The sequence below is a fragment of the Chaetodon auriga genome, chromosome 8 (genome assembly GCF_051107435.1).
Source record: "Chaetodon auriga isolate fChaAug3 chromosome 8, fChaAug3.hap1, whole genome shotgun sequence".
NCBI lineage: Eukaryota > Metazoa > Chordata > Actinopteri > Chaetodontiformes > Chaetodontidae > Chaetodon > Chaetodon auriga.
In genome coordinates, this window is record NC_135081.1 from 3663126 (window position 1) to 3684428 (window position 21303).

Genomic DNA, 21303 nt, shown 5'->3' on the forward strand with positions numbered 1-21303 from the left:
ATGAAATTAGAGCAGGGCTGTAGTCTTAATGATACTGAATGCAACAATGTTTCACATTAAAAGCCGTCAAGCAGCTCAGGGGCATAATCTTGCCTTTTCATGGTAGGGTTTTAATGTGAAACAGCTGCAGGAAGTGTTGAGTTCCAGTAGCTTAGCATCTTTTAGTGAATGAGTATTGTGTCTGGTACAAATTAAACTCAGAGCAGCTAAGTGGAGAGGGTGGCATGATTCTGTTATTGTGCAGAATAGTGCCTTAGAAATGCACAAAGAATTGGTGCATTTCAGTAAACGTCTGGCCTTATCTTAATGCACTACAGTCCAAAAGTCTTGGATCATGAAACTCATTGTTATATGTTACATTTAAGCCTGTAGAGATAAGCTTGTGATGTTCCACACCATAAAGGGTCGATTGTCTGGGAAGCATGACTGTGCTCAGTACAGTCAAATTTTAATACAAACATTTGGCTGAAATATTTGGCTATAGGAAAGATCAGGGATTTACCACAAAACATTAAGACGTGCCCTCTAAGAATTTAGGTTTATGAGATTATGGTGTTCACCATAGATCATGAGAATCATGACCATACTGATTAAGAGGTAATTTGGGTTGATGCTAGTGCTAATCGATAACTCTGGGGGTTATCAGAATCTTCCCATCCTCTGAGGAACCTGTGTATCTACACCAAATTTCATGTCAGTTTGTCCAGCAGATGTGAAGATATTTTTCATTGGACCAAGTGTTGATTGAATGAATGGACAGACCAACTGACACACCATCATAGCCATTCATAGGCTACTGGTAAAAAACTGAATTTAGCCTCCGCTAAGATATTTATTGAAGAACTTACCAATACTATGTTTTTTGTGGGAAGAATTCCAAATCACTATATATACTGAATCGCAGGGGGAGGTTAACATGTTTTTATAACCACAAAGAAAACCAGGAAGAATTCCATATATCAAGCAAGTGATCATGGAGGTACCTCTCTGCGCAGGATGCAGTGTACCATGACAATAACGAAGCCTTCTAATGAATCAAAGACAGCAAAGAGGATCTGAAAGAGTGCAGAACGCCGGTCGGTGATGGCAAGCACGGCTGACATCCACGTGAGGGCCAGGAGGGGCAAAACCACACAGGAGCTCCACAGTGATGCCCTGCAGGATGGGAGGGGAACCACAGTCAAGAACAACACTACAGAACAGGACACAGAAGGCAAGACTACACGTTCTGAAAGTTATGCTTTAAGACATTTCATATTTGTCATTAGCTTCAATTTTCTGGTGTCTAAGGCAGGCTTCCATACAAAATAACTCCCAGAGATAAACTGGATTTCTTTTCCTCTGAAACATCAAAAAAGGTAGAGAATGTAATGCTTAACACATTCTTTAAACAAACTCCTACTTGCCCTTGATAACTGCCCACGCTGTTAGCATAGTGTTAGCAGCCTTCAACTCTTCCCATGCATAAATACATAACATCACAACAATTATGTTACTATCACAAACAAAAACATACATACATTATCTGCAGATATATATGTTCATAATTCACATATATTACATGCATGTATGTTTAAGATGGCTCAGTCAAACCATAGAGGATCTAGTGCCACAGGAAAAGAGAGGGAGGAGCGAGGGTGAGCAGTGGGAAAAAAAAACAAAAAAAACAAAAAAAAACAGTGTAATGAGGCTGAAACAGAATGCAAAGACAAACAGAAGAGGCAGAGAAGGAGAAGGAGAGAGAGAGAGAGAGAGAGAGAGAGAGAGAGAGAGAGAGAGAGAGAGAGGGAAAGAGTGAGTATCTGGAGAAGTGTCCTTCCCACTGTCCATATTTTTGCTCCCACTTTGATGTTCTTGTTTTCTCTGACTCCATTTGTTCTAATATGCACATCAGGAATAAACAAGAATACTACTTTCGGTGCGAGTGTCATGAAATAATTTTTTCTTAAACTACATTCAATAGGTTAAAACATCCGTTTACTTTAAGTATTTCAGAGGTGGAAAAATTATGTCGCACATGCTACAATAGAATAAGACTCCATTATAAGCTAAAGTACTGCATTAAAAGGTTAATATAAAACAAGTTAACATAATAATAATAATAATAATAATAATAATAATAATAATAATAGTAATAATAATGTGTCACAGGATAAATTCGACACAGTGTACATTTTCCATAGCACAAATTCTATGTCATGGTAACCAATCTGCTGCTCCATGGAACTCTTGGAACACAACTACTCTTGTCACTCAGTATTTCCAGTTCCTGCCACTGTGCCATTTTTCCATCAGTGTTAAGCTACTGTCAATGACACATCATGCAGGTGTTTCACCTTAAAAGCCCAGAAAGAAATAGATTATGGCCTTTCAGCTGCCTTCAGATGCTTTTTATGTTTAAAATCTGTGCAGGAAGAATTGAGTTTCATTGATAGCTGCTTAACACCAAACACAAAAGCTGCAAGTGAGGCAGAACAGTAAGTATTCTGTTTAAAACAGAAAGCCAGAGTTCAGTTTTGATATTGTTAGAATTAGTACTGTTGTCTGTTTTCAACAAGACATACATATATTTACAAGACAAGGGTAATTAGGTGCAGTATAAAGGCCTGTCTCTAATAAATCCCTGTTTCAAATAATCCTTTTTTTTTTTTTTTTTTTTTTTTTGCTGTTGCAAAATACTAGTATATTGTTGTTTGTAAATAAAGACTGTTATTGTTGTAGCTGATTGTTGTCTGACAGCATGAGTCATTTCTGCTGCTGAACTTAAAATGGACAAATAAGCTGAAAAGACACATGACTCTTGTGCTGCAAACACATTTTTTTGATTGTTTATATCAACATCAAAACAGTAATTATGACTAATGCAGGAGGCAGGTGAGCATGTGTTTCCTGCAAGACATTACTAATCAAGTCATGATGACACGATCACTATATGATCACAGGCAAATAGAAATTTAACTGGGGGGATACAAATTTTCATAATTTTTAAGGTCTATTGAAATAATATTACTGTTGACTAAACAGAAAAATACATTTAATCCAAATATTTGTTTCTAAAAAAGGCCTTTGAAGCCAACCACTCGCTTTTATGATTTTTATCATTAGAAAATATTGTGTATGTTTCAGTCTTGTTGCTATCAGTACACAACATTTCTAAAGCCAATCATCTAGTTTGCATTCAATAAGGTGTACTATTAAGTAAAATATGAAACTGATGAGTATGTTCATGTAAAAACTTAAATATGTCTAACAAATGGAAAACCCTGAACACAGTTGCAGTATGAAAACACAACACTCAACATCACAACTTAACTAAAAGTACTTAGTTACTTTCCACCTCTGGTATTAAATAGAGCTAGACCAACGGATTGCTGACACTGGCCACTATTTTCCTTGACCTCCTGTGAAGTTTAATGTGTCATTATGTGAATCCTGCTTCAGAGGCTTTTCCACCCTGCCCAAAGTAACACTCTCCAGGACACACTCAACAATAATTTTGGTATGAAATTGGTCAGAGTTAAAGATGCTGGGAATTGGCACAACATATCAGTACTGCCTTCAAAAGGGCTGAAAGGCTGAATTCTTCCTAAAGGATAATTCAAGTTACTTTCAATCTGGACCTTGTTTTCCATGTGTTTCTGAGCAAAAATAATTTGACCTTCTCTACGTGCAGGGAGTGCTGTTCTTCAATACAATCCACTGGGGACAGGAAACATTAAGTTACACCAAAAAGTGATTACAACACATTCATTCACCCACTAACACCCTAATAGCATTCAATAAGCTATTAAATGAAAGGAAACTAATTATGTTCATATCTGTGGTATTTCCAGTGAATACAAACTGCAGTCTTTCTCAGCCTTTTAGCAGTAATTAGCTGTAATTTGTTGCTGACTCCACTATCTTCACCTGATATTACAAACTAGTGAAACATGTCAACACAAGCATAGAACGTGATAACGTGTCTTGGGCTGACTAAATAAATCTTACAATAGAGGCTGACATGTGATTGGAAAACTTGTGGTCCATGATGGACCAGGAAATTATTATTAATTGAATATTTAAAAATGTTGGCAACTGAACTGATACCTACCCATTCTATTTAGGAAGAGACTCTGTAGCCAGCTTCAGAGATAATGAATACACAGGAGTGAAAATGACTGGGATGTGATGAGACTGGCAACAATAAGTGTCATAAACATGACCCTGATGGGACTGCAATATAATCTGAGTATTTCTGAGTATTTGTCTATTGTATACAGATCTACCCATGTGCTTTGACAGAGACCTTGTAGATAGTAAATAAATACAGAGGCGTGATATAGGGTTGTTAGTAAAAGTGACAGAATCAAGGTCTATATTGTCATATTGCCCAACCCTAGTGTCAAATATCTGCTGCAGTGCTATGTGGGTGAGTCGATTTGTTACACATATTTTGTATATTTTTAACACATTTTACTCCTTCAAGCAGTCACAACCACTAGCCAGAAAAATAAACATGCCTGATGTGTGTCAGCAATGTCACATTGCACACTATGAAGTGAACTGATGTGTATTAATTGTTCAGTCACAGCTATTTAAAACATAGAAAAGCTAATTATGGTGTGTGTGTGTGTGTGTGTGTGTGTGTGTGTGTGTGTGTGTGTGTGTGTGTGTGTGTATGTGTGTGGATTGTGGCAGAGAGCAACACTCCCTGCAAAAAAGAGGCAGATAACTCCACAGTGAACTTCTAGAATTATGACTGGAATCTATTCGTACGTGGCGAAAAGTAGAAAATCAAGGCCCAGGTTGATAATTATGGAAATGATCCATCTAGGCACTCATAGATCACGGCAAGACACACACACACAAACTGAGACGAATGTATTGCTGTTCTGTCTGCATACATAGCCATGGCCTTCTTGACATTTGTTCTAATCAGTTATGTACCTCTGATGATCTCTTAAGGGACAAACACACATGCACACACACATACAAACACACACACACAAACACACACACACACACACACACACACACACACACACACTCATTCAATCGTCAATATATATATATATAATTATTTACATGTATACAGTTAACAAACAGTTTGTTTTCAGAAGCAGCTTCAGGAGCCTTTTCATATTGAGTGAACTCCTCCCTGCCCAGGCATCAGGGAGAAGAAAAGATGACAGAGGGATAAAGGAAAGAGAACCAATCAAGTGAGGGAGAGGAAGGGAGGCATACAGTAGAGGAGAGAAGAGTAAGGTAAGAAGAGTTAAGGAAAAATAATTAGCGGGACTAACATGGCGTTACTGGTAGCTGTGGTGGAAACGTCAGCCGAAGAGATAACTCCGCACTTGGCACATTTGAGCGTCATATTGTACAGTGGCACTGTCATCTGACTGCAAAGTCAAATTAACACGCTGTAACATACACAAACAGATACAATGCACCTACACACAGACTCACACTGATGCGCGTGCATGCACGAGCACGCACAAACTGTCACGCAGACTGTGAGTCACAGTGTTCTCGCACAATCTCTCTCTCAGGGCTACAGTCCAGCTCGCAGGTTTTGTGTGCATGTATGGGTTTACTGTGAGTGTGGCTCTGGGGGCGGGGGAGGTGGGGTAGCCATTGGAGGATATTTCATGTTAGACATGACGTCTGATTCTCTTCACAAATGACTGGTTTGATGACCTGAAGGAACTGCGACTCCTCTCTGCGCTCTTAGTATTTCACCCACACAACCATTTATTTGCTTGCCATACAAAAAGGTTTCATCTAAATACCTAATTTCATGCATTTCAAATGCTTGTTGTGGATTTACATCTCTGCTTCCCTGATTATGATGATGCACTGGATGTGCCTCACCCCTGGTCATTTCAGTCTGTGCTAACTGCTTATTACAAGCAATGCCAACCACTAATGCAAAGGTTTAGACACAGACACATCTCAAACCTCTGCTCTCATGAAACTACAGATACACACATGTGCAAGCACTTGGTCATTACAGTCAGTATTCACAAAGGAAAAATCCTGCCTCACCTGTGATGAAAGAATTTGTAACATCAATACATTCAGTATATTACAGGTGTTAAATCATGACAAGCAATTTAGTCACTAATAAACTGTCTGCCCTCCATTAACCAACCATTCCCTCACCCTGAATCCTGTTCATTTTACATTTACTACATAGACTATGATAAATGATCTTTTGCACAACCATCAGAATAAAATGTAAAAAGCTGTGACAATAAAATATCTGGTTCTTTTGATGAAAAAATCAAAAAATCAAAAACAATGTTCATAAACACTTGCAGAAAAACTGTGGTTTTACTTTATATCCCTAGCTATTGATTCTATTGGGCATGACTACATACTCATTAAAGTAATTGTTGAGATCTCAGAATGTGGTGACATCACTAGAAACAGTTCCAAAAGACCAAGAAACAGCTGGGACAAAGTGTTCAGACAACCAGTTCTATACAATTTACAGCTGGCTTTTATCCCCTCTTCCAAATAAGCCTCACTAACCTGAGGGTTTGTTGATGACCTGATCGTCTCTTTAGCATCAGATCTCAACAATTACTTTGCTGAGTGCAATGTCATCAGAACAGAAAATAAAAAGAAAAAAAAAAATGGCCAGAAAAATAGACGAAAGCTATAAGAAACTATAGTTTTTCTTTATGGAGAGAAGTCTGCTTAAGCTAACACTGCGTGGAAGCTACAGATGAATCTTCATAGAAACCTCATCTTCATCATCTTGAAATAATCCCTAAATTTTGGATGAATTCAGCAACTGTGTGCAACTTTGTGACAACACAGTATTTTGAATTTCTCTGACACGATGGGAAATAATAAAAACCAATGGCCATAACATAACCCTGTATTATCACTGAATTATCTGAACGACAACCAGGCTTCTACACAGGAAAACAGAACCTAATTAAACTGAAACTTCCAATTGGGAACTAACAGTCAGGAAAGGTCAGTCAGCTTTGGAACGACAGTGGTAGCTCTCCCAACTATATAACTCTATTCAGTTACACTTTGACACTGTGCACCTTTCTCTTTCCTCTACTTAATTCACCCTCTATGTCTCCTGAATGTCAGTCTCAAGTAAAGACACTTTTGTGTGTGTGTGTGTGTGTATGTGTGTGTGTGTGTGTGTGTGTGTATATATATATATATATATATATATGTATATGAACAATGAAACTGACACTGAAACCTGATGTTTAATATTGATTTTCTAGATTGCTGAAGCATCCATTATAGCTACAGTGTAAGAAATATCTCGGTATGGTGCCACATTGTCTGCCTCTTACAGCTATTCACAAAAATGAGACAAAACTGCAAAATGGATCCAACGATGATCACCGAAAGTGGTGGATTTTGCTTTTAATGAGTTCACAGAAGGATAGAAAGGGTATCAACTTTCTAAATGTATTTTCCAACACTATGCATCCAATAAGAAAACACATCACTTCCAGGTATGATCACTGAGAAATTACATCACTTCATTTTCCTTCCAACACCCAAAGCTCCAAAAAATCCACAAACCACCAGCATTCCATTTATAATTCTGTATATCTCTCTACTGTCATTGCTAGACAAAGATTGACTACAATGCTTGAGATATTGACAAGTAATAACAAACTAATCTGTTACCATATGGCCTCCTGCTAAACAACAATTAAAGCTGAAGAGCTGAGGGAATCGATTTTTGTAGCCCCTGGACGTCTGGATTAAAAATCACATAATGGAAGAAATTCAATTTCAAGTAAAAGGGCAATACAGCTGCTTAAACTAGGCTGTAGGCAATGATATTAAAAAGCAATCAAGACTTTTTGAAATACAACACTGTTTCTCTGGACTTAGGGATTGAGAGGGGAAAGGTGGGTGGTTGGTTAGTTGGGGTGAGATGCATGGCGCTAAATACATATATATCCAACATGAACAAACATCAAATTCATCTGGTACAATCTACTTCTTGAGCCCAACATAGACCGCCTGCTTTTCAACATGTTCCAAAGCTTTGCATCAAAGGGAACACTGCAATTGGAAGTACTTAAAGCTACATAAACCCTTTTCGTCTAAAAGCTAATGTTTGATTAACCTGCTATTGCAACCTGTAAATACATAGGCTTGATGATTGAAACCATTTAAGGAAGGGTTAAGGAGGAAACAATCTCTAGTGCTAGTTGGAATTATGGCTCTCCTGTCTGTTCTAATTTTCTCAGTGAATTAACCTCTAATTTTGGGGGGAAAGGAGACTCAGCAGCAAGGCCTGTCTCTGAGGTGTGAGCAGACCTGCCTGGTGCAGATGCTGCTGTGCTCTTAATTAGATGCTGCACAAATTAATTAGCTTCATTAAACATGTCCTGCATTGGAACCTTGAGAACATTCATTAGAGGCAAGTGAGTGGAGGGAAACAAATGAATATAATAATAAAAAAGAGACCTTCTTCTTTCCTTTCTTGGCACCACAGAGAAGACTAAGACAGCCTAATCACCGCAAGGTCGGCACAAAACGTCATTTCAAACTAGTCAGATCATGTTCAGACAACCAACAAGCCTGATCAGCCTCAATATGTAGCATCTACAATTTGTATTTGCATTCTCAAATCTGATCGTGACCCTTGAAAATGCCTGAGAGAAACTATGATTGCCTACTGTGAGCAGTATATGTGGGAAAAGATAAGATCCAAGGTTACTGATTGGTGGATCTCACAAAATGAAGTAGTAGTAGTAGTAGTTCATCAACGTACAAATAAGCTGATGAGTTGGTAACGTCTAATGTGTCTTGATCAAGATGTGATTTACCAAATAAGGCAGAGCCAGTATTTACTAAAGACAGGCTTGATTTAATAAACAGTGTTACTGTGTTCACCATTTCTCTTTTAAATTTGCACTTGCATGAGTATTTACAATTTAAAGGGGAACTTCACTGCTTTTACACATCAGAGTCTGTTTACCAGTCTTGGTGAGTACTACTGAATATATGAATGTGAAAAGCTTTCGTGCAGGTCCCTCTGGAGCGAAAATCTGATAAGATTGCCTTCAGTGATTTGAGTCAGCATTGGTTGGGACAGAAGACTAAATATTTGAAAATGAAAAAAAAAAATAAAAAAAAATCTGGGGTTGTTGTGTTAGAAAGAAGTGATTTTACAGACCTAGTAGCCTGCACACAAAAATATCCAGTCCAGCTGCATTGAAAAAAAAAGCAACCACTGGTTTTTGATACCTTCTTTAAAACTGTCCAACAATGCTATAGGAATGCAATGCTAAATCAATCGCATACTCTTTTAACCTAACAGTGGAACCCTATGTCTATCAGAGGGTTGGACTCTGTTGCAGAGGCCAAACCTACATGGTAGTGGCCCCTGATGCCATGGCAGGAGGCCAACCACTGGCTGCTTGTCTGTCACGTTCCCCAGCGGGTTTGGTCTGGTTGTGTGACACACATTGAGCCAACTTTACAAGACATGTACTATCTAAATATATCTGACTTGACTTGACAAAGGCTTCTGAATTGTCCTTAGTTTGTCTTGGGGGACCCATCCATCCATCCATGCATTATCTATAACTGCCTATCCTTTGCAGGGTTGTGGGTGGCTGGGGCCGAGGCGGGTACATCCTGGACAGGTCATCAGTTCATCACAGGGCTGACACATACAGACAAACATCCATTCACACCTACGGCAATTTAGAGTCACCAATTAACCTGCATGTGTTTGGACTGTGGGTGGAAGTCAGAGCGCCCAGAGGAAACCCCTGCAGACAAGGGGAGAACATGTAAATTCCACAAAAACCCAGAACCTTCTTGCTGTGAGTGCTAACCACGGCACCCCTCTGTCACCCCCTGGGGGGATCCAACCAGGACATACTGTATTTCCCCAAATGTGCCAGTTCATGCAGGGGCTCACTATCAAAGATAAGCTGAGGAGATCACGTAACTGAAAGGAGGTTGGAAACAGCTGCCTCATCATATTGACAATAGCCAGGTCAGATGGTTGGGCATCTAATCAGGATGCTACCTGGAAGCCTCCCTGTAGAGGTGTGCCAGGTAAGTCCAGCTGGGATGAGACTCCAGAGGTAGACTCATAATCCATTGGAGGATTTATCCTATGTGGTGTGTGGATGACTAGGGATCTGCCTGGAACAGGATATAGCTGACAAAAATGACATTTGGACTACCTGCTAAGTGGCACAAAATGCTGCCAATAATAACAATAGTTTCTTATTTTACTCTTTTTGAAAATGGCCGCTATTGTTGTACCCACTGTTACACCAGTTACTCCTTTTCAACAGCAACATGCCAGCCGTGAGGAATGAGAGGAAAGCAAGTGAACACATCCTCCAGAAAAGACTGAGATGGCTGAGGCTGAGCTTGTTCAGATGTGCCGCATTGTCCCAAAGATGGGCTGCCTTCATTCATACAGCCAAGGATGCATACACAATTCAGAGTTTAACAGGTGGCAGCTGAATTCCAGCCTCAAAACTCACTGACTGAAGGACAAGAGTTAAGCAGATGGTTGAGGAGTCACAGAAGTGGCCGGTGTTTGGCACAGTGGTTTACGATATAAATGCTACCACCTGTGAATACCTTGACTCAAAATGTGACAAAATAATCTCAACTCAAGGTACACTTCGTGGCTTTCTGACTTGAATGAAACAATGAAATGTTGAATGTCATTCATATTATAACAAGTAGATATAACGTATATTTGTCTTATATTTTGTTTAAAAATGGTCTTTGGCATCAGTTGTGAATTTTGGCTTTTCTCTGGCTGCCCATGTGCATCTGGTTGCTTGATTTTACTACTTCTCAGGCAATGCTGAGACCAGTTTTGGTCCAGAAAGACCTCAGTGGGAATTTACATGGCTGTGCTGTCTGGACGTCGACAAGACTCTTCAAGTATCAAGGACTCAGCACTTAATACAAAAACATTCAACGCCTTAAGATATCTGCCAGCACTCCCTAAAGATGCCCTCCTGAGAAGAAGACTAGAGTGGTACATGACATCAGCACGACATTGCATGTGACAGCTGTAGGGACCTGTGAAACAGCAAGGACCCTTGACCAGAGACTGAATGAGCACTACAAACAGACAGCATCAGCTATTTGTGAACACCATACCAAAACCAATCACAGCATCCACTGGGAAGACTTTGATTCACTGATGAACACTGTCAGTTGTGTGTAGTAAGTGGACTTTGAGTTAAAATGATTTCCTCCGACATATTGATCCCAGTGTCAAGTCCTTCCTTCCTCGCTCACGTGATGCTGAAGTGATTCAATCAGTTCACTTATTCAAGTTCAACCACTCATATAACAGTGAAGAAGAATTATTTTTGACCTTGGTTTGGTGAAAAATTACTAAATTAAAGAAACCAAGGAGAAAACAGTCTGAGGTTACATTCAAACTTCAGGAAAGCTAACAAAAGCCAAGAATCAATCTGACCAGTCCTTAACGTCAGACAATCTACATGTCTATGAATTACTCAATCACATGCAGAATACACACTACAGATGTATTTCTGACCAGACCACACGGTCCTTGCACACACACATCCACAACATTCATGTAAATAGAAAATATTAATATTATTAAACTGCAACTAGCATGTGTTATTGTTGAACAGTCACGGTTTATCTAAAAGCACTCCAGAAATTGTCAGAACATGAGGCAGTAATGTGTTATGTTCTATCCAGTGAACAGGAGGCAGCATAAATTGCAAGGTCAATCATGAAATAGTGAGGTAAATAGGCAGGAAGTAATACTAAGCCAATCAGAGGTGCTTGCTAGAGGATTCAGCAGGTTTGGTGATGGGCAGGGCTGGTAGCCATACATTAAGAAGAAGGTGGGATGGGCAGGTATTTTTTACCCAATCACTGATGACATGGAAGGGGGCTTCTGAGACTGATGTGTTCCTGATTGGAGAGCCCTGAGTGAGAGAGAGGGGATTCTGTGCAAACGCAAACATGACATTTCAGACAGCAAAAACAAGTACAGTAGACCAGAGAGATCATTGAAGAAAGCAAACATTTTCAGAGAGAGAAAGAAAATAACATTTGAATGCACCAACAATGCCAATGGAGACAAAACAGCCTGCAGGGTAAAGGGGAGCAGGGTGCATATGTTCTCTGTGGTTTGAACAATGGCTGTTTCAAAGCTGATAACAAAAGCCCAATGACATGTTTAGACTCAAGTCGCCATCAGTTAGTAACAATGTGCCAATTATTTACTGTATTCTTCACCTATTTATATTTACAAAAAAACAGTTTTTTAAAGGAACACTCCAACATTCTGGAAAATATGTTGGTTTGCTGTTAAACCCAGTCAGATAAGGACAGATAGGTACAGTTTTTGAAAGTGTTTAGAGTAATGTAATATAACAGGAGAGAACCTCAGTCAAAAGAAAAAACAACTCCAAAGCTGTCATATTAACATATAAGCTTGTCATACACGTAGATCCAAAATTCACCTGGTTTTTGCTCATACTAGAGTTACAAGAGTTCTCAAACCACTCAAGCTGGAAAGAACTGCTGTGTGCAGCCATTAAGCACAGCGGTTATTCGTCAAGAAGGGTAGTTAACATCGAACATACTGTATACACTGGCCCCTGTCTTAACTTGTTGCCCAACTTGCAACAAACCAGAAGACTACACTTATCCTTGCAGGTGCTGAGCCCACATGATGGTGGCTCATTTTCAGTTTGGGGTTCACTCTTAAGCGAACCAACCATCATGCATAGCATGTCATCATTTGACACATGACAACTGATGCTTGTAGCCAACTTTTTTGGGGAATGCTGATGCACATCAAAACTGGGGGAGAGGACGAATGAGTATCACGTGTAAAAACATGCAATAATGGACATCGCATCACTGCAGGTATGTGGTCTTACATAGAAAGCAATGGGTGTAGGTATTTTGACATGCATCATTTGGACTTTTGACAGAATTAGGTCAGCAGTTTCTCTTGATTTCAGTGTTTGTGTTAACCTAAACACATTCTGGACCTATCTCCGTACTGGACTCAGAGATTGTACTCAGATAGATCTTCTCATCTGATTCTAAGACCCTAATCTGGTGTATTTACCAAAATGGTGGAGTGCTCCTTTTATAAAAGGCTAATCATAGCCCCATTCCTTAAAGCAGCAAATTGGTTTGTTCAGCTCACCCTATCTCTTACCTCACCATAATGACAAAGACTTATAAAACAGCAGCTTAGTGGCAAGAAATACAGGGAAACGATGATTTCTCACAACTTGGCTATTATTTGTGTATTATTTTATTGGTGATGATAACACTGTATTTACCAAATAACTTTTTTTTGTCATTATATTCTGCACTCTCAGCTATGTTGTTGAGTACTGTTACCAGAAGAACTGATGGACTGAGCTATGAAAATCAAACCAAAGTTTAAACCAAAGGATTAATGTTAATGGTCTTACTGTTAAAAAGCCCTGCTTCCCTCTACTGAAACAACCAAACAGGAGAAAAAAGACACGGATGGATTTACAGAAAATTTACATCAATAGCAACACCTACAAACAAAGAGCAGCTGGAGGAAAATGCGACACATTTGAAACTTAAAGAAAGCAATGAGATGAGTCATCATCTTGCTCAGTCTGTGCAGGACCAATAACCAGACAGCCTTCCCCACATCTTTCTTGTTTTTTCTAACATTCCTCTATCCTCCTTTTCATCATAGTCTTAGCTATATGGGAAAAAGAACTTTTTCTGTTGGTCTCTTATCTTATTTTTGATTAATTCAGTTGCTTTTCTCAATCTTTTTTTTTTTTTTTTTCTTTTGTTCTTATCCTCCTCATCTTCCTGGTGTTAAAAATGAAGCGTCATCTTCAAACAATTTGCCAGTCTGAAGCATGAAATGATGGCCAAGGATAATTTCAGACAAAGAGCCAATACTGCACTAGTCCCTCCTCCTGGCTGAGCCATCAGGCTGGTTATAGGTCACTGTGTAAAATGGATGTGTGGTATAAGGCATACCCCGCCCTCTCCTTTAGTTTCATATCAGTAATGCCGTCTTTGGACACCAGTTTGTTAAAAACGAGAATCCCAATAACCATGTTAACCTGACAAAGAGAAGAGGCACAGGATTAAAGCAGAGCAAAAACAGTTTCATTACTTCAGAACAAGCAGCTCTATGATGATGATGATGATGATGATGATGATGATGTCAAGACGAGATGATGATAGCAGCATGCTCACAAATGTCATCACACACACTAGTTGTACTTACTGAAGGTTCTGCACTTTATTAGACTGTACCATCTTCAATGTTAGTGACAAAAACTATCAGGCACCCAATGACAGATGAGGGATAAAAATAGTTGAGAAGATGAATTGCTAACATATAAATATATTTTTGAATATCGACAGTGTGCTGAAAAAAAAAATCATACATAAAATATGATCTGTGTGAAATCAAAAGTGGGGGGAGGGGGGTATCACTGACTGTACTAATTACTATAATATTACTGCTTTGAGGAGGCACTCTCTATAAAAATCTCCTGTACATGTCACTTGCTATTCAGACTGGGCTGGGCCTCTAGTATGCGTGCCAACTGGAGCAGTAGCTCTTCATCAATGAAACAGCTTGTCTAAAAAGGACACTCAAAGCAAGCTGTTCACTCGTAGGTGGAAAGGTAGGAAAGATGCACTGGGAAGTGAATCACTGAAACTGTAGCTACTGGATTTGATTAGTGAAACAAGGACAAGGTGTCAGAGATGTGTGTTGCCAGCGTTATGGCTGTGATTTAGGCTACCTCAGATGTATGTTGAACATCACAGGCATTGAGGTGACCATTTATCTCTCTATGATTTTTAGGGTTAATGCAAGACAGTCCTTGCTCTAATCTAAATAGCAGCTTTAAGGAAGTGGAACCCTAACCATGCTATATTCATTCTAATCAATCAGGAACATAACCCGAATAACTGCTGCAGAGTCTATTATTTTCTATACTGATACAATTTGGGAACACATTATTAAACATAGTTACCTGCGGTATCTTATAGCTGAATGGTGATTTTTAACAGTAATCAAATGGACTAGAATGTTTGATGTTTCCTAATACATGATTTTAACAAACGGGACGCTAGTATTTGTCATGGTTATTGCATAATAGATTGAATGATGGTTGCCTGTGATGTAAAGAAAAATTTCAGGACACTTAAATAACTTATAGATCTCAGTGCTGCTTTTGATGCCGTAGATCATAATATTCTGCTGGACAGACTTGAACTCTGGGTTGGTTTCTCTGACTCTGTTCTTACATGGCTCATGTCTTATCTAACTGGCCGACAGTTCTACATGGCCATGGATGATCACACCTCCAATAAAATATACCTGACATGTGGTATTCTACAGGGCTCTATCTTAAGGTCCAAGAGAGGTCTAGGTCTAAGAGAGCACACATTAGTCCAATCTTAAAATCTCTACATTGGTTACCTGTCTGTCAAAAAATTACTTTTAAAATTCTTTTATTAGTTTTTAAATCACTGAATGGCTTTGCCCCATCTTATCTGTCCAACATGGTTAAGACAGATGTGCCTGCTAGGTCACTTAGATCCTCCTCAAACCTCCTAATTAATTCCTGAGGTCACAACTAAAAGGCACGGAAAGACAACCTTTGTTAATTATGCCGCAAAAATCTGGAACAGCCTCTCTGAAGGTTCTAAATCTGTTGACACCTTTAAACAAAATCTTCAGACATATCTTTTTAATATCGCTTTCTCCTGAAGTGTCTTTTCTTTTTACCTGAAGGCTGTTTTGTCTGTCTTATCCTGCTGTTTTAATTCTACTTTATTTTATTTTCATTGTTTTTATTGTTTCATCACAAATTTTATTATTATTTGTTTTAGTGATAAGCACTTTGTGTTGCATTTTATGCATTAATTATTATTATTATCATTATTGTTATTATTAGAAAGAAAGCACAGACAGAGGTAACAAAGGAAAAGAGGGGTTAAATAAGGAAACACAAAAGGCGGGAAGGAAAGGTGAAGGCAGTGAAGCAAAGGTAGAAGTAAATGAGGAAAGACAGTGTGGGTGAAGAAAAAACAGAGTAGGGAAGGAAAAGATGAGCCAAATAGGATAAAGGAAGACCAAGGAAAAGTTCAAAAAGAAAGGACGCTGGGAGGTAAAGGAGGAATTTGACAAAGAAAAAATAAGGGATGGAAAGGAGGATATAAAGGAGGAGGCACAGGAGGAAAGGAAGGAGCAGAGAGGACAAAGTAAACAGAGAAAAGGAGGCACACTTGGTTGTAGCCTTCTATTCTTAGAGAAACTGTTATATAGTTACATAACTACATAACAACACATTATATGTAACAATGACAGCTAAAAATAAAGGGCAAGCACCTTTAATGTTAAACATTTAAAAATCCACGGACTCTGAGACCACTATTGATTTATTGTCTTTTTTGAGAATTTGACTTAAAATTCCTGCTGACTATTGAGTTTTCCCATTTTAGTATTGTGATTTTTTAATCTTATGTTTTTATTATTATATATTTAACATGTTTTAATCAAAACACACTGTATTACTACTGTAACATCATACTATTAGAAATTATAGATGCATGGATATATGCAGACTAAATAAGCTTTTTTAAATGTGAATGTATGACAACACATGATGGGAGATATTGCTATTGGTCTACATTTGAATTAGTGCAGAGGTTTAGAGGCAAAACTAACAGCCAGACTAAAGAAGAAAAAGGAAATACCAAAACAACAGCTGCAGCAGGTCCAACAAATGCATAGAGAAGACCTCCTTCCAGAGACAGCCAGCAGCTATAAGAGAGGAGCAGGAAAACACAGATGCAGAGAGATATGATGAGAAGAAATGGATATGATGGAGGAATGAGGAAAGGAAGAGGGAGGAAACATGAAGGGTTGTAAAGAGGAGGGACAGAATGAGGTGAAAGGTAAGGGAGCATATGCATGACAAGAATGAGGATGGTAAAAGATAAATGAGACAGAAAAAGAGAGGTTAATTATGCTGGAGACATAAATCCCCAACCATGTGTAATATCCCTGCATAAATACTTAAAGAGGTGGTGGTATATACAATAGTGGATGTATAGGAAAGCATGCTTACTAGCTTGGTGTTCCATATCCCTTTGCCTTGGTGAATCCCACTGAGATCGCTACTACTAGTGCAGGGAGACCTGGGAGGAAAATAAAAATGGACATTAACACAGGAGAAATGAGAAAGACCAAATGAATGACATGATGGACAGCAGACAGAAGGCCCACCCCAGCCGAGACACAAGAAACGCTTGCGTATGATGCGATTCCTGAGGCGACCCGTCACTGCCATGTACGACTGCCACGCCTCCGTCAGGACCCAGCAGAACGAGGACAGGAAGAAGAAATGAAGGAATGCAGCTATCAGGGTACATAAGACCTGAAACAAGAGGGACAGAAAGGGAGGAGAAAATAAATAGGATGATTCTTAATGAATCAGAAACTACGTCACTGTGATCACCTCAATTAAATGCTGATATAGATAAACCACTGGTCTCGGGATTAGTCCTTACCTTATTCTGTGTCTGTGTCTGTCCAATGAGAATAAGGGCATTGGAGGAGATGATGGAGAGGCAGAAGTTAATGAGGATGACTGAGCGCTCAGACCGAATGTATCTGCAGGAGAATGACAGGAAAGAGATTAAGGAAACTTTGATTGTGGTTTTCACTAAATCATTATGGTTAAATCTAGCACAACAGAGCTACAGCCAATCATATGTATGCTAAGAATGATTTGATTAAAGTAAACCATGCATTTTGCTTGACATACTTTTACAGGTGCTCTTCTTTGAAACCACAGGACTTACAGTAACTTGTTGCATTGTTGCAAATTACACACATTAAATTACGCATCAGACACCATTCACATGGGACAGAGATCACAACCCGACAATTGAAAAGGGTCCAACTGTGGACCTGACTATGGATTCTGGGTCTGCCAGCCAGTTAGAAGACAGTACAGTCCGCATGCATGAGTGCGTGATGTCCTTTAGGCTCCCCATGTGTGAGGTGTGTCACTTCCGTTAGTCTTTTTCCTTTTATTGAAACAAATTTGAAAATGGTCATGTCTCTGCTCTACATTTAGGCAGTGTCATTGTGATGTTTTTGTGAGGTAAAAAGCTACCTTGTTGGGCGGCAGTGGCTCAGAAGGTACAGTGGGTTTGCGGTTGGGAGTGTCCTTGACCCAAACTTGCACCTGCTGGGCATGGCAGCTCGGGCCTCTGTCCATGTGTGAATGGTTAAAAAACGTAAAGTGCAACAAAAGGGCTGTATAAATGCAGTCCATTTATGTTTTGTTGCGTGTTAAGTCTGAATGAAAAACTATGTTAAATTACCTGAAGAACACAAGGTAGTTGACTTTATCTAAAATTCTGGTGATGTTAGCCTGTTTGAAAAGCTAACATGTCTGTTATCATGTGACTCTTTCCTGTTACAGTAATGGTATGGTTACTTCAACACAAAATCACCATATACAGTAAGATCAGATGACAAAGATGACCAATGAGTGGTCATCCACTTATCAGAAGGTTGGTGGTTCAATCCCTGGCCTCGGCAGCCTATGTGTCAAAGCACCCTTGGGCAAGAAACTGAACCTCAAATTGCCCCCATTGCTGTGTCACTGGTGTGTGAGTGTGTGCAAATGGATAACATTCATAATGAGCAGGTGGCTTAGCCGCTGTATGAATGTGTGTGTGAATGCATACTTGTTGTAAAAGCACTTTGAGTGGTCGTCAGACTAGAAAAGTGCTATATAAATTTGCTGCTAATGTTAAAATTTTACAAACATCTTAATAATATTATATATACATACATATATTATTATGTATCTGCCCAGAAATACTTGAACTTTGACTCTTTGTGGCTTTTTTGGATTTTTTTTCACTTACAGCTGATTTGGTTATGCAGAAGATACTGTCAGTCTTTGATTCTGAGTAAAAAGATCAACAGCGAAAGTAGTAGTCTGTGTGCTTTAATGAGAAAAGGAAGTGACACATCTCACATTGAGGGACTCTGCTCTCTTCCCATTGGCTTACACACCTGTGGTCCCCAGACACAAGGTCCGTTGGAACCTACTCTGATAATCAGACTGAATAGCATTTAATTTCATTCATTTAGCCTGACACTGTGCTCATGTCAGCAAATTCTGTTTTGAAAGGCGGTTTATTTTGTTCTAATTAATCAGTATCAAGGTGTATCCATCCTTCCGATGTCAAATTCAGTGGACAGAGAAGCCGTAGTAGCGATTGTTAGCAGATTAATATTTTTCACTGATTTAAGAGCTATTATTTCTGCAACATAACCTTTGCAGCTGCATCCACGTCATTCAAGCCTGTCACCATCTTAGCGAATTTTTCTGTTTGTCTGTAGCTATGTTGGAACATGATGTGGCCATCCTTTAGCCCAACACACATCAGCTGCATTGCACCCCAAAACTGCCCCTGATGCTGTGCCATCAGTGTATGAATTCATATGTACGTCGCTTTGGATAAAAGCGTCTGCCAAAATGACTGATTGTAATTGTAACAACATCAGACCAATTTGAATTGCTGAATAAATTGGAGATGTGAGTGACTCTGAGGTCTGGAAGCAGACTACTAGGCCACATGAATTAGACCTATATTGAGTAGCCAAAGAAGCCACAGAATGCAGTTCACTGTACTCGTACTGTCAGACAGCTCCTTGTCATCATGTGGGAAAATGCTGCTGGGCTCAGCAGCCAGCAAGATTCAAGTATAATGCCTTTCAACCATTCCTACATAAAAAGATGGCGCCTTGGAGTGGTGACCCACTGCTGTAGCATTCACAACTTCTGTGAACTTTTTTAACCTTTCTTGTGCAGCATGGCATTGAATTGCAGAAAAGGATGGGTTTACTGGCTCAGGGGTGCTCTCAAGAGGTTAACTATTTAAACAGCAGCATACTGTGTACTTTACTTCCCATTTCCCTCACATGAATGCTCAATTTCCATTTGAAGACAGGAGAATTCAGGAGGAACCAAGTTACACATAGAAGGATGCTTACATTATCTATATGCTTTATACAGAAACTTCTCTTCAAACACATGATAGCAGAGTAATCTCTAACTTTCTCTAACAATCTCATCCCTTGTGTTTCAAGTTAACTGACAGATGTGTAGCATCACACTGCACAGTATATACTCTTGCACCTGTTGAAGTGATGATCTAATATTTCCACCTTAGATTAATCACAGCCCAGTGCAGCATGTTTCCAGAGCAGGATGCTTTATCTCACCTCCAGACAGACACGTAGATGATGATGAGTAGCAACAATGTCAGTGAAGACACTCCACAGCCCACGATCAGCGTCACAGATGGGAGCTGCGTCTTATCCATATTCTAAAAATATAAAGAAAAGGAACACAGAATATGAAAAGGTGTTGTGGTCATGATTCAGTTCTCTTAGCAGATCATGTTAACCTGAGCTTTCACCTATTTAGACATGTGACACAGGGTCCATGTTAACAGTATGATCAGTGGAAACACTGTAGTGAAAAAGCTCCAAACCATCACTGCAAACAGTCAGAGAGAAACTTTGGTGGGGTCTTGCAGATCTGTGGTGTGTACAGACTTTGACAGGAGCTGGCAGAAGATGAATACAAAAGCAGAGAATCCCCTGCTGGCTCGATTTGCTGTGAGCTCACCTCCTAACTGGGTCATTCATGGTTCAAATGCTGCGGACTGCTTTTTCCTTACAGTCACTTGAGTCTCTTTTTTAGGCAAAAGTTCTCAGACAATGATTGACAATGTTTTTTGGTCAAACTGCAAGAACACTTACTTGTTCACCTCAGCAATGTTTGAGGGAATCTAAACCTCTGCTGATTCGTAGCAGTCATCCTAACACTGATGTGGGCCAGTTTAACAAAAACAAATCCAAAAGAAAATGTGTTCACTTCAAGGCTGCAACCAAAACTCAGCCTCCCCATGCTAAAAACTGACTCAGCACGTTCATAAATCATGGCAATCTCTCATTGCCATCTGGGTTTAACATGCAATCTAAATGTCTTAATGGCACCAAGAAAAACCCATGTTAATGTAGGTGCAGGGTTCCTGTGGTGTGTTATTGAGACCTAGTCAAAGGGGAACTATTGAGTTGCTCCAGAAATAACACAACTAAAAATCCAGCCTTGGAACAAAGCCTTTCTCAACGACATGCCACATGCATTGCTTCATAAGTTTAGTTAAGGACAATCAACTAAAAAACTTTAAAAAGAAAGTAATCTGTACTATTAGCCC

The 21303-nt window shown here is 39.3% G+C and overlaps 1 protein-coding gene across 7 annotated transcripts in view; it reads right to left on the reverse strand.

The window, feature by feature from the left end:
- Positions 1-21303, reverse strand: part of adgrb1a (adhesion G protein-coupled receptor B1a) — a 151954-nt gene that overhangs the window by 10000 nt on the left and 120651 nt on the right. For 4 of the 7 annotated variants that reach the window (XM_076737836.1, XM_076737832.1, XM_076737837.1 and 1 more), the window contains 8 exons: positions 20303-20406; positions 17563-17665; positions 17279-17429; positions 17121-17190; positions 16747-16813; positions 14005-14090; positions 5286-5384; positions 984-1155 (listed from right to left, as the gene is read on the reverse strand). In XM_076737836.1, the coding sequence (XP_076593951.1) occupies positions 984-1155; positions 5286-5384; positions 14005-14090; positions 16747-16813; positions 17121-17190; positions 17279-17429; positions 17563-17665; positions 20303-20406 (852 nt within the window). Of the gene's footprint in view, positions 1-983; positions 1156-5285; positions 5385-11876; positions 11958-14004; positions 14091-16746; positions 16814-17120; positions 17191-17278; positions 17430-17562; positions 17666-20302; positions 20407-21303 lie in introns of all 7 variants that reach the window. The other 3 variants (XM_076737834.1, XM_076737833.1, XM_076737835.1) reach the window with 3 other exon arrangements.